Source organism: Staurois parvus, unplaced genomic scaffold, assembly GCF_062004578.1.
Source record: "Staurois parvus isolate SC_StPar_1 unplaced genomic scaffold, SC_StPar_1.0 ptg000091l, whole genome shotgun sequence".
NCBI classification, from domain to species: Eukaryota; Metazoa; Chordata; class Amphibia; order Anura; family Ranidae; genus Staurois; species Staurois parvus.
Window position 1 is genome coordinate 147661 of NW_028317887.1, and position 12905 is coordinate 160565.

Sequence of the window (12905 nt, forward strand, 5' to 3'; positions counted from 1 at the left end):
GGGGGGGGGGGGGAGTAAACATAAAAAAATAAAATAATGTGGTTGCATAAGTGTACACACCCTCTTATAACTGGGGATATAGCTGTGTTCAGAATCTCCTGTATTCTTCATATGTCTGGGCTATGGGGTAAGACGGAAGCCTTTTCTTAGCAAGAAAAACATCCAAGCCTGGCTAAATTTTGCCAAAACACATCTGCAGTCTATCAAAAGCATGTGGGAAAATGTGTTATAGTCTGATGTAACCAAGGTTGAACTTTTTGGCCATAATTCCAAAAGATATGTTTGGCACAAAAACAACACTGCACATCACCAAAAAAAACAGCATGCCCACAGTGAAGCATGGTGGTGGCAGCATCATGCTTTGGGGCTGTTTTTCTTCAGCTGGAACTGGGCCTTTGTCAAGATAGAGGGAATTATGAACAGTTCCAAATACCAGTCAATATTGGCACAAAACCTTCAGGCTTCTGCTAGAAAGCTGAACATGAAGAAGAACTTCATCTTTCAGCATGACAACGACCCAAAGCATAAATCCAAATCAACAAAAGAATGGCTTCACCAGAAGAAGATTAAAGTTTTGGAATGTCCCAGCCAGAGCCCAGACCTGAATCCCATCAAAAATCTGTGGGGTGATCTGAAGAGGGCTGTGCACAGAAGACAGACTTGGTGTGTTTTTGCAAGGAAGAGTGGGCAAATATTGCCAAGTCAAGATGTGCCATGCTGATAGACTCATACCCAAAAAGACTGAGTGCTGGAATAAAATCAAAAGGTGCTTCAACAAAGTATTAGTTTAAGGGTGTGCACACTTATGCAACCATATTTTAGTTTTTTATTTTTACTTCCCTGCACCTAAAAGATTTCAGTTTGTTGTTCAACTGAGTTGTACAGTTTATAGGTCACATTAAAGGTGGAAAAGTTGTGAAATTATTTATCTTTGTCTCATTTTTATACATCACAGAAACCTGACATTTTAACAGGGGTGTGTGTGTGTATATGTTTATATGTGTGTATGTGTATATGTATATACAGTCAGGTCCATAAATATTGGGACATCGACACAATTCTAACATTTTTTGCTCTATACACTACCACAATGGATTTGAAATGAAACGAACAAGATGTGCGGTGAACGGTGTAGGAATTACAACAGTTTGCATATGTGCCTCCCACTTGTTAAGGGACCAAAAGTAATGGGACAGAATAATAATCATAAATCAAACTTTCACTTTTTAATACTTGGCTGCAAATCCTTTGCAGTCAATTACAGCCTGAAGTCTGGAACGCATAGACATCACCAAACGCTGGGTTTCATCCCTGGTGATGCTCTGCCAGGTCTCTACTGCAACTGTCTTCAGTTCCTGCTTGTTCTTGTGGCATTTGCCCTTCAGTTTTGTCTTCAGCAAGTGAAATGCATGTTCAATCGGATTCAGGTCAGGTGATTACTTGGCCATTGCATAACATTCCACTTCTTTCCCTTAAAAAACTCTTTGGTTGCTTTTGCAGTATGCTTTGGGTCATTGTCCATCTGCACAGTGAAGCGGCGTCCAATGAGTTCTGAAGCATTTGGCTGAATATGAGCAGATAATATTGCCCGAAACACTTCAGAATTCATCCTGCTGCTTTTGTCAGCAGTCACATCATCAATAAATACGAGAGAACCAGTTCCATTGGCAGCCATACATGCCCACGCCATGACACTACCACCACCATGCTTCACTGATGAGGTGGTATGCTTAGGATCATGAGCAGTTCCTTTCCTTCTCCATTCTCTTCTCTTCCCATCACTCTGGTACAAGTTGATCTTGGTCTCATCTGTCCATAGGATGTTGTTCCAGAACTGTGAAGGCTTTTTTAGATGTCGTTTGGCAAACTCTAATCTGGCCTTCCTGTTTTTGAGGCTCACTAATGGTTTACATCTTGTGGTGAACCCTCTGTATTCACTCTGGTGAAGTCTTCTCTTGATTGTTGACTTTGACACACATACACCTACCTCCTGGAGAGTGTTCTTGATCTGGCCAACTGTTGTGAAGGGTGTTTTCTTCACCAGGGAAAGAATTCTTCGGTCATCCCCCACAGTTATTTTCCGTGGTCTTCCGGGTCTTTTGGTGTTGCTGAGCTCACTGGTGCTTTCCTTCTTTTTAAGAATGTTCCAAACAGTTGTTTTGGCCACGCCTAATGTTTTTGCTATCTCTCTGATGGGTTTGTTTTGTTTTTTCAGCCTAATGGTGGCTTGCTTCACTGATAGTGACAGCTCTTTGGATCTCATCTTGAGAGTTGACAGCAACAGATTCCAAATGCAAATAGCACACTTGAAATGAACTCTGGACCTTTTATCTGCTCATTGTAATTGGGATAATGAAGGAATAACACACACCTGGCCATGGAACAGCTGAGAAGCCAATTGTCCCATTACTTTTGGTCCCTTAACAAGTTGGAGGCACATATGCAAACTGTTGTAATTCCTACACCGTTCACCTGATTTGGATGTAAATACCCTCAAATTAAAGCTGACAGTCTGCAGTTAAAGCACATCTTATTCGTTTCATTTCAAATCCACTGTGGTGGTGTATAGAGCCAAAAATTTTAGAATTGTGTCGATGTCCCAATATTTATGGACCTGACTGTGTGTGTGTATATATATATATATATATATATATATATATATATCTTCATATATAGATTATATGAAAAAATAACCAAAAAAGGTTTTGCCTTTAGGTATACTTTAAGGAAAATCTATGTGCCAGGTTCTGCTGTGAATATCCTGGATTTGTCTTCTTCTCAGTGCCAGGAGGGTGATGCTGATGCATTAAGCTGAATAGTGTGGAAAACGATCTGCTTTCATATAAAGAAAAATAGTGCCTTACTTGTTGAGGTATTTACAGACCATCTCTGCAACATTTTCACAGTTCTTTTTGGTAGGGCAGAAGACCAAACAGGAATTATTAGGAATGACTTCGGTCACCAGGGCAATAATGTGATCGGGATCTAGTCTCAGCATATTACTTGAATACTAAAATTTTAATAAAACACAAACATTTTTTTGCACCTGTGATTATTCAAAATATTAAATGTCTTAATTAAAAACAAAAATCTTAGAATGATTTTCAAATTTAACCTTGTATACTTAATGTGCTGTCTGCCTATGCAGTGTCCCTATATGTTATAGGATTTGTGATGTGTTGACTATCTAAGCAATGACTACAGTGAGCTGTGTATGCAGTGTTTGCTGTGCGCTTTCTATGCAGTGTTTGTGCTGTGTATGCATTGGGGTTGATTTACTAAAGGCAAATAGTCTGTGTACTGCAAGTGCAGCTGCGCTAGATCTGAGGCAAACCTCTGCTGAGTTCTATCATACAATCATGTGCACTCAAAAATGCATTTTTTTTAAATTTTCCTTGCATGTTAGCCTCAGATCTAGAGCAACTGAACTTGCAAGTGTACCTGCAGTACACAGACTATTTGCCTTTAGTAAATCAACCCCATTGCATTGTTATTTGTTGGTTGTGTCCTTTGTGTTCTGTACTATGCAAGCTCTGTGCTGTAACTTGGCCCACTCCCACCAACTTCAATTTACTTTTATACTTTTTTTTTTAAAATGTGTTTATTTTGCATTTATGAAACAAAAACAAGAAAAACAGAACAAGGAAGAGACAAATAATAACAGGAGCTCAATCTAAAAACTCAAAGAATAAGGGTACATAATACAGAAAAGGGGATCCAAAACAAAAACCAAACATCAAACTATAGTTGGCAAGAAACCCAATACATATGACAAAGGATAATCACGAGACAACATAATAACATAACAGGTAAGCAGTCAGAACATACAAAAGCAGCCAAACACATACAACAGTCAAAAACAAACTAGCACAAACACCCGCACCATCAACTCCCTTACAAATCAGAGGAAATCAGTAGCATGTAAAATTCGGCCTTACTTTTATACTTTACCTTGTAGTTAAGAGGACGTGATAAAGTCAAGTTATTTTCAGCCTTGCTGTCAACCTCATATATACAATCTTTCAGTTTAACATATTCCTTCAGTTCCACCTGGTACATAACAGAGAAACAGGAAATGTGTGTACATTATCTAACACATCTTTTGAAAGTGTAAATTATTTTTAAAATAAAGGTACATTTCTTTCTAGTGCCCAAAGCTCCCCCCCCCAAATCTCCTAAATTACTTGTTTAGTTTTTCTTACTACAAGTAACATTATTTAATTATTCTAAAAATGAGAGATTTGCATACTGTGTTCTTGGTTGGAAGGATGATAGCTGCAGGCTGAGCAGTCCCAGTCTGATAATAGTATTTAGTAAATAATTTGGATTTTTCATTGTAATGTACAATACGAAGTAATAGTCTAAAAATCCAGTTTTGTGTAATCTCTCTCAAGTATTTTCGCAATATCCGTTTTTACCAAGAAATACAAGCCTGGTTTGATCACACAACCTTTAGAAACATTTATTACACTGATAGCAGAGCAGAGAGTTTCCAAGAAACAATCTCATGTCCAAACATCCTGCAACTGACAGTGAGTGAAGTGGAACTTCATTCTCTCACTTTCTCTGATAGCATTAGTAAATAGATAGGAATGTATACAATATTTACTTGTTTTATTTATTTATTTTTTTACAATTATACATTTCTTCAGTTACTTCCTAGATTCCAGGCCTAGGCAAATGACATTATACGTCTCATGTGCCTTTAGGAGGGGAGGAGGGGTTTTCTCAGCTAAGCACACCCTCCTGTCTCCATGACCGAGCTAAGGGCAGATGGATTCCAGGAAGTCAATGCTACATAAATTATCTGCCCTTACTTAAGATGGCCATGGCCAGAAATGCTCGGGGGTGTTTCAAAGTGATTTCTCAGCAAAATAAAACATAAAGACATAGATGGATGAGTTTGCTTTGAATATTAAAAAAAAAGTGTTTTTGGGTGTTCTTTGTTATTACCAAAATATCAGCAAAACCTGAGAGAAACTCTTCAACATATTATATTTCTGAGGTTTTCAACTAGTGCTAGGGTCTCGTCACTTCACAACCTTGTCTGTGTAAAAGACTGTCCCCACCTTGTTTGCGCTTTAGTCCCCCACATGTGTCTGTATCGTCAATCACATTAGTTTGTTTCACAGGCTTTGAGAGAGAAAAAGGGAGGTTGGGGGGTTAGATTTTGTCATGAGTGGGAATCTTACATTTTCATCCCACAGAAATAAACATACTCTGTTATAAATTAACTACCCTGTTTATAGGTTACATCTCAGATTGCATTAGTATTCAATATAACCGCTTTTCCATTGCCTTACAGCAAAGATATTGCTACAGGGCAGCAGGGGTGCGCAAAATCAGAGCCATCCAAAGCTGTGTGCTTACAGTGCAAAGCATACACACAGCACACAGTAAAACAGCACACAGCCCACAGTTAACCCTTTGATTGCCCCAGATGTTAACCCCTTCCTGCCCAGTGTCATTAATACAGTGCCAGTGCTTTTTATTAGCACTGATCACTGTATTGGTGTCACCGGGGATGTCAGTGACAGTCAGTTCCACACAGTGTCAGAATGCATGCCGCAGTCCCGCTATCAGTCACTGATCGCTGCCATTACTAGTATTTAAAAAAAAAAATTATCTATAATCGCCATTTGTAGACGCTAAACAGTTACATAAACCAATTAATTTACACGTATTGGGATTTTTTTAGCAAAGGCATGTAGCAGAATACATTTTGGCCTACAGTTATGACGAAATTTGATTTTTTAATTTTTTTTTTACTGGACATGTTTAAGAGCAAAAAATGTTTTTTTCTCAAAATTGCCGGTCTTTTTTTTTTATAGCGCAAAAAATAAAAAATGCAGAGGTGATCAAATACCACCAAAAGAAAACTCTATTTGTGGGGAAAAAAGGGACATAAATTTCAATTGGGTGCAGCATTGCATGACTGCGCAATTGTCAGTTAACGTAACGCAGAGCCGTATCACAAAATATGGCCTGGTCAAGAAGGGGGGTAAATCCTCTGGGGGGATAAAACATAGATTACTCACCACTAATGTTGTGCTAAGACAAACTAAGCCATGTTCACTACACAGTCCAGTGGCGACTTCAAACAAGCACATGTGTGACCAGATTTGGGTCTTAGCTCATAGTTTAGGAAACATTGGCTTAGAGGAACAACCCATCTGGATCCTTAAAGAATATGGAAATCCAATATTTAACATTCCTGATGTGTGCCTGCTATACCATATACTTGTATGAAAAAGTATCCAGTTCTCTTTATATTTATTCCTTTGTGTGAAATCCCTGGTGATCCTGCCATTCCCCCTATTAAAATCTGTCCAAACTAGGCATGAGAGCACACCTTGGTCAGTTTTTCTAGCTGTGCTGGGAACTCAGTCTGCTCTTCTCCAATGATTAGACTTCTGCTAACATGTCCCCTGCACAGCCTTTCACTGGGAAGATGAGTGATTTTTTTTTTTATATCTATACATACATGTTTTGCCTTTTATTTCTATATTAAACCGAAAAAGTTGTTTTACAAGGCGAGGGTTTACAATCTCTTTAATGTTTCCCTCTGGGATAAATGGTGCCAGTACAGCTCCTTCTTCCCCTTCCTCTTCTCTTAGCAACAATCTGCCATGCACCTGTTTTTCAGATTGTGTCTGAATACTTTTCCATCCTCTGAAATTTTTGGACAGCATGGTGTGAATTCTACATTTCTGTAGAATGTGAATTCTATTTTTTTTTTTGGATAACTGCAGCAAGGGGAGATAGATGGAGAAAAAGAAATTCATTGTGTAGATTACATCGCCATCTACTGCATGAATATTTCAGTCTGAAAGACTTCAGAATCTTGGCACTCCCCTTTACATAAAATAAATTTGTACAGAAAAGACTCTGACACCTGCAGCATTTAGATGTAACTCATAGTCCCCAGAAGTTGCTGGTAAGAGAACATTTTAAAGCAACCAATCCGTTGACTTGGCATATGCCTAGTGTAATTGACACATTAGGTCTACCCTTTCCAGGCTCTGTTGGTAGGAGGTACTCTTTAACCCTCATGAAAACTGGATGTTTTAATAATCTAGTAATGTTAGCTGTGTAAAGTCACGTTAAAAACGTGCGTTTTTCAGTGTTTTTGCATCAGCGTTTAGCTGCGATTAGCAAAGTTTTTCCACGTTTTGTTTTTTAGCATTTTTTTTAGCCAAAAAAAGAATTTTTTTGGTCAAAAAAACATCCAAAAATGCTGGTTTTGTGGCGTTTTACTGTGTTTTTCAGTGTTAGAACGTTTTTCCAGCTACAAAACTCCTCTAGAAACCCACTTGTCCTGGGTTTTTTTCCAGCCAAAAAATGTTGATTACAGTCTATGTGTGCATGGACACAAAGGATAACATGCTGGGGGGTTTACTAGCTGTAGAAAAAAATATAAAAAGCCAAAAACAGCACCTGTAAAATCATCAAGTGTGCATGAGGACTCAATCAAGAGAGTGTAGGAACTTACAGGTCTGAAGGTGTCTGTGTAATATTCTGCCTTCAGGAACTGTTGCAGTTCACCGACATTGTTTAAGGTTGCACTCATTCCAATAATTTGGGTGTTTTCTGTACATAAAGCATAGGGATAAATATTAACGATTAAAGATAATCAAATTGCAATTTTGTAGTTTTATTGACAATAATGTGATCTTGTTGTGCTTCCTTGTAGAAGCTCATTTGCAATTTATAAACACATTACATAACTCTCATAACTGTTATCAAAATGCTATGCTATTCAAAGTCTTGGTTATGAAAAATACTATCCCACATAGACACAAGACTGGTTGAACATTAATGCGGTACAGGACACCGCATGTAATTCGCACAGGAATTGCACCACATTCCTGTGCAAATTACATGCAATCTCTGTGCGGTGCAATTTGAGCCATACATTTTGTATGGCTCAAATCACATTGCATCCGCACCAAAAAAGGTGCAGGACCGTTTTCTTTTTTTACCTGCACCTGAATACCATTGCATGGGTGTTCTCACTTAACTGCATATACAGACTGATTTTACTGTTGTGGGTTTAGTAACACTTTAAGTCATTGTCCACACCAATGTTATTTGACAGCTCAAAATCGCATGGCAAGTCACACCCTATTTGTACATATGGAACTGTTCAAATCGATTTGACTCCGACTTGCACAAGTTTTAAAAAAAGTTCCTGCACTATTTTTGGTGATCTCACGACTGTGCGACTTGAATTTTCATCTGTGCATGAAGTCGCACAGGTGTCGGCAAGCCGCACATGAAATCAAAACTGCCTGGTGGCTTTGAAATCACACTACATCAGCTGAAGTAGTGAGATTTCAAAGCCGCGTTCAGTATAAAACCAGGGCATGTTTATGTAAATAACTGCAACATATAAAAAGGATTATGAACATACCGGTAACTTACCACTGGTGTAGAGAATTTTAGCCAGAGTCATTTCTAAAATTGCACCTCTGCTCCCCTCACTCAACATATGCAACTATTGGATAAATGGAAAGATAAGATCAGTAAAGGATAATGAACATCTGAAACAGCAGCAACGTAGTCAGGTAAAATAATCGGACCAATAAGACTGAAGTATTTGCATTTACAAATTAGTAAGGCGTCATGAACAATAGACATATTTGGTTGCTTTCATCAATCATGTTGGAATTAGGCAGCCCAGGCAGGGCTTATTACCAGTGTACCAATAGACAAGAGTGCAACGAGTATGGTTCAAGATGAACCCTCACCTTGTAAAACAACATATTCCGGTTAACTACTTTGACCCCCAGGCAAATTCTGATATTTCTGTTATACATATAAAAATCTGCATTTTTTTGCTAGAAAATTACTTCTAACCCCATACAGTATATATTTTTTTAAAGCAGAGGCTCTAAAGAATAAAATTGTGGGTGTTGCAATTTTTAATGTCACAAGGTATTTGCACAGCAGTTTTTCAAACACAAATGTTTTTTTTTTTAAATACGCGTTAATGAATTTTAGTGCACACAAACACAATATAATACTAAATATTTGGAGCCATTGGCTCCTGCTGCTGTCAATCAAATGCAGTGAGAAGAAAGTGGGGGGCAGTGCAGAGGTCTAAGTGTTAGTGTGGTTCCATAGACACGCAGCTCAGGAGCACGCAGACACTGTGTGCCTCTATAGCAAGCGTCTTACTATGGGGACACACGAAGAAGAAGAGCCAAGATCGCCACCAGGGGACCAGAGAAGAGGAGGATCTGGCCGCTCTGTGTAATACCACTGCAGAGATCAGGGGAGTATAACATGTTTTTACATTTAAAAAAGTTTGACTTTAGTAACACTTTAAAAATCTTCACAGTCAATGCTTGTAAAGCCTACAGGTTACCAATTCAGTGTTAAACAGGAGGTCTGGTACTAGAATCATTGCTCTCGCTATAACATTCACAGCTATATTTCACGTTTGGTGCAAACAATGTTTATGTATGCGCTTCGATTTGCATGTGAGTGTGGGGGGTGGGGGTTGCATTAAATTATGTTTTTTTTATTTATTATTTTCTTTTACTTTTTTTTTTTAAATCACTTTTATTGCTATCACAAGGGATGAACAACATACAAAAGATATTGGGGTTATGGTTGCAGCCATGGCCCTGGTATAACCACTTCAACCAAAGGACGTGCAGATAAACAGAAATGCAAGGCAAAACATGTGTATATATTATCTTTGTTCCCAGCTGCATAAGGGGCTTAGGCAGGTCTGTCAGCAGGAGGCAGATAAAGAGCAATATACTGATCTTCCCAGTGAAGAACTGTGCAGGGGGGTATGTCAACACAAGTCTTGGCCATTGGAGCCAGAAAACTGACCACGCTGGGATGAATGTGCTCTCATGTCTAGCCTGGACAGTTTGAAATAGGAAAGCAGAGGGACTGGCAGGATCACCAGGTATTTCACACAAAGGAAGCAATACAAGGAGAACACAATACTTTTTAACACAACTACATGGTTCTAAAGGCACATAGCAATAATATGAAATGTTGGGGTAACACACCCTTTAAATAAACTGGTTGCTTTAACCTGTAGTGGTAAAGCACGCATTTACTTAAAATTGTAAATGTAAGTAAATAACTATATACACCCTTGAATAAATATGTGCAAACTGTCTTACCTGCCAGAAATTTGTTATTTTGTTTTCAGCTAGTTTTCTAATCTAGATACCCCTGTCAGACACTATACAACATTCTCTGAACATTTACTTTACTCTGTTGCATTCAAAGCAAAAAGCTTTGTAAAGGCTATGATTGGATAGTGAAAGAGCAACTGTTCAATGAGCTCTTTCATCCAGTTAGCCAGCTTCATTTGATAGGTCCGCTATGGAATCTGCATGCATCGTTACCTTACTTCTCTAATGCCTTGTTGCACCATGTCAACTCTGAGAAGATCCAGGTACTTTGGTTACCTGATATTCTCCCATTACTGCTAGAATTCAGTACTCATAACCTGAGTGATCTGTTACCAGACCCAATAACTGTTATAAGGAAGGGGGAGGCATACTAAGCCCTGTGCAAATATGAAAATAACAACAACAGTCAGTATTTGCATAGGATTTTCATTCTTCTATAGCGAGGCACTGGTAGTTTAGAACACTTAAAGCCCAATTGCACCCTCTTAATTTATTACTGTAATACAGCCAGTCAGCATATTCAGTAATATATGCCACTTTTTCAATCTTGTTTTACCTGCAGCACATAGGAGAGTCTCACAGTCAAGAAGCAGCCCAGCTTTCCAAAATGCTGCTTTGAACACTGCCTAGTCAACAATGCTGCTCAGAAAGAAGAGCAATGTTGATTAGAACAGTGCTCAATGCACCTACTTTAACCACTTGCGTACAGGGCACTTTCACCCCCTTCCTGCCCAGGCCAATTTTCAGCTTTCAGCGCTGTCGCACTTTAAATGATAATTGTGCGTTCATGCAACACTGTACCCATATGAAATTTTTATAATTTTTTTGAGACAGATAGAGCTTTCTTTCGGTGGTATTTAATCACCACTGGATTATTTTTTGCTAAACAAACCAAAAACAACTGAAAATTTTGAAAAAAAAGTTTTTTTCTTATTTTATGTTATACAATTTTGTAAATAAGTCATTTTTCTCCTTCACTGATGTGTGCTAATGAGGCTGCAGTGATGGGCACTGATAGGCTGCACTGATGGGCATTGACTGGCATCACTAGTGGGCATTGACAGACATCACTGATGGGCACTGCAAGGCAGTACTCATATATGGCAGTGATAGAAAGCATTGATACGTGGCACTGACTGACACTGATAGGTGGCACTGATTGGCAGCTCAGATGGGAACTGATATGTCACATTAATGTGATCTGAGTGGCACTGATAGGTGGCAATGAAAGAAAGCTAAGATGGGCACTGATATGCGACATTAATGTGCTCTGACTGGCACTGATAGGTGGCAATGAAAGAAAGCTCAGATGGGCACTGATATGCGACATTAATGTGCACTGGTAGGCACTGATATGTGGCACTGGTGTGGCACTGACAGGTGGCACTGATGGGGCTACACTGATCATCAGGGCACTGATCATCAGTGTAGATGTCCTCTTTGAGGAATGACAATTACTGGCTCTAATGACCACTCTTTCAGGCTGACAGCTCGTGAGGAGAGAAATGCTGATAACTGGCATTTCCTTATTTATATGTGATCAGCTGTGATTGGACACAGCTCATCACATGACAGAGCCGAAGTCATCAGCTCTTTCCGCTGATAGGTGATCAGCTGTGCCCCAGGGACACAGCGCACCAGCAATTACTGCGCTGCGCGCCCCCGGGGGCGCACACACGAGGTTAGAGTGGGAGTACGTCATATGATGTCCTCCCAGAACGAGAGAACCACCGCCCGCCTGTCATTACCTTATATGGCGGGCAGCAAGCGGTTAAAGCCCAATTTCACCCTACATATTACTGTAATGAAGTCAGGATGCATACCTTAGCTTTCATACACAAAACCCCCTACACCAAGAAGACCCATATTTATTACTGTATATGCAACATCACTGCATTAAAGTAATACATTAAAGGTTCAAAAGAGCTTTAAAGTAGGCACAAACATCTTTTTCTTCCTGTTACCAAGCGCAACGTTTACTGAAAGACAAATTTAGTAACAGTTGATATATTATTTAGTAGTTGATATATAACATAATGAAATAGTCGATATATAATGAGAATATTCTTAAAAGCTGGAAACCGGTGCACTGACTAATACAATGTCCATGTGATTTTATAATTATATAAAATATACAATAAATAATAAACAAAAAAAAAACATGAAAGTTAAGCACCCTATCCAAGATTTACAGAGCTAAAAATACACATCTACAAACACATTCTGAATGAGGACATACTTAGGCAATTCATTTATTACCTCATCAACAACAACTAAACCTAAATCGCTGATTCGTCCCGTCTCAATCAGTGAATTCACAAGGCTGTGACCTTTTTCTATAGTTGCAATGTACAGAGATTTTTTTGCTCTTCTTTTGATTGGAGGAAATCTTCCTTTGCTGCCAGCATACTCCTCTATCAAAAATTCCAGTTCCACCCCAAAGCTAGATAGGCCTCGCACCTGGAAAAAAAAGTAAGGAAAATAAAACAAATTAAGTAAAATTGCTAACAAGTATTTTGGAACACCTTGGTTTCCACTAGGTCAAATAAAATCTAAGCTTTTGGTATAGAAAAAAAAATATATAAATAAATTTGCAGAAGTACATTTTGTATGATCCCAGCAAACTAAAGAGGTATCAGGGCCACATTCTATGTGCTTGCCATTTTCCACTGTAAATACTTTCACTAACGGGCAATTGGAAATGAACCAACTAATCTGCAAGGATCAAGATCTGGCCTACAT

The 12905-nt window shown here is 38.7% G+C and overlaps 1 protein-coding gene across 1 annotated transcript in view; it reads right to left on the reverse strand.

Annotated features, from left to right (window-relative positions):
- The window catches only part of HELQ (helicase, POLQ like), a 75208-nt gene that overhangs the window by 46152 nt on the left and 16151 nt on the right, over nt 1–12905 (reverse strand). Inside the window, exons 6-10 of the mRNA XM_089670527.1 lie at nt 12423–12623; nt 8425–8497; nt 7493–7590; nt 3952–4050; nt 2865–3010 (exon numbers count right to left, since the gene is read on the reverse strand). Of these exons, the coding sequence (XP_089526653.1) occupies nt 2865–3010; nt 3952–4050; nt 7493–7590; nt 8425–8497; nt 12423–12623 (617 nt within the window). The remainder of the gene's footprint in view (nt 1–2864; nt 3011–3951; nt 4051–7492; nt 7591–8424; nt 8498–12422; nt 12624–12905) is intronic.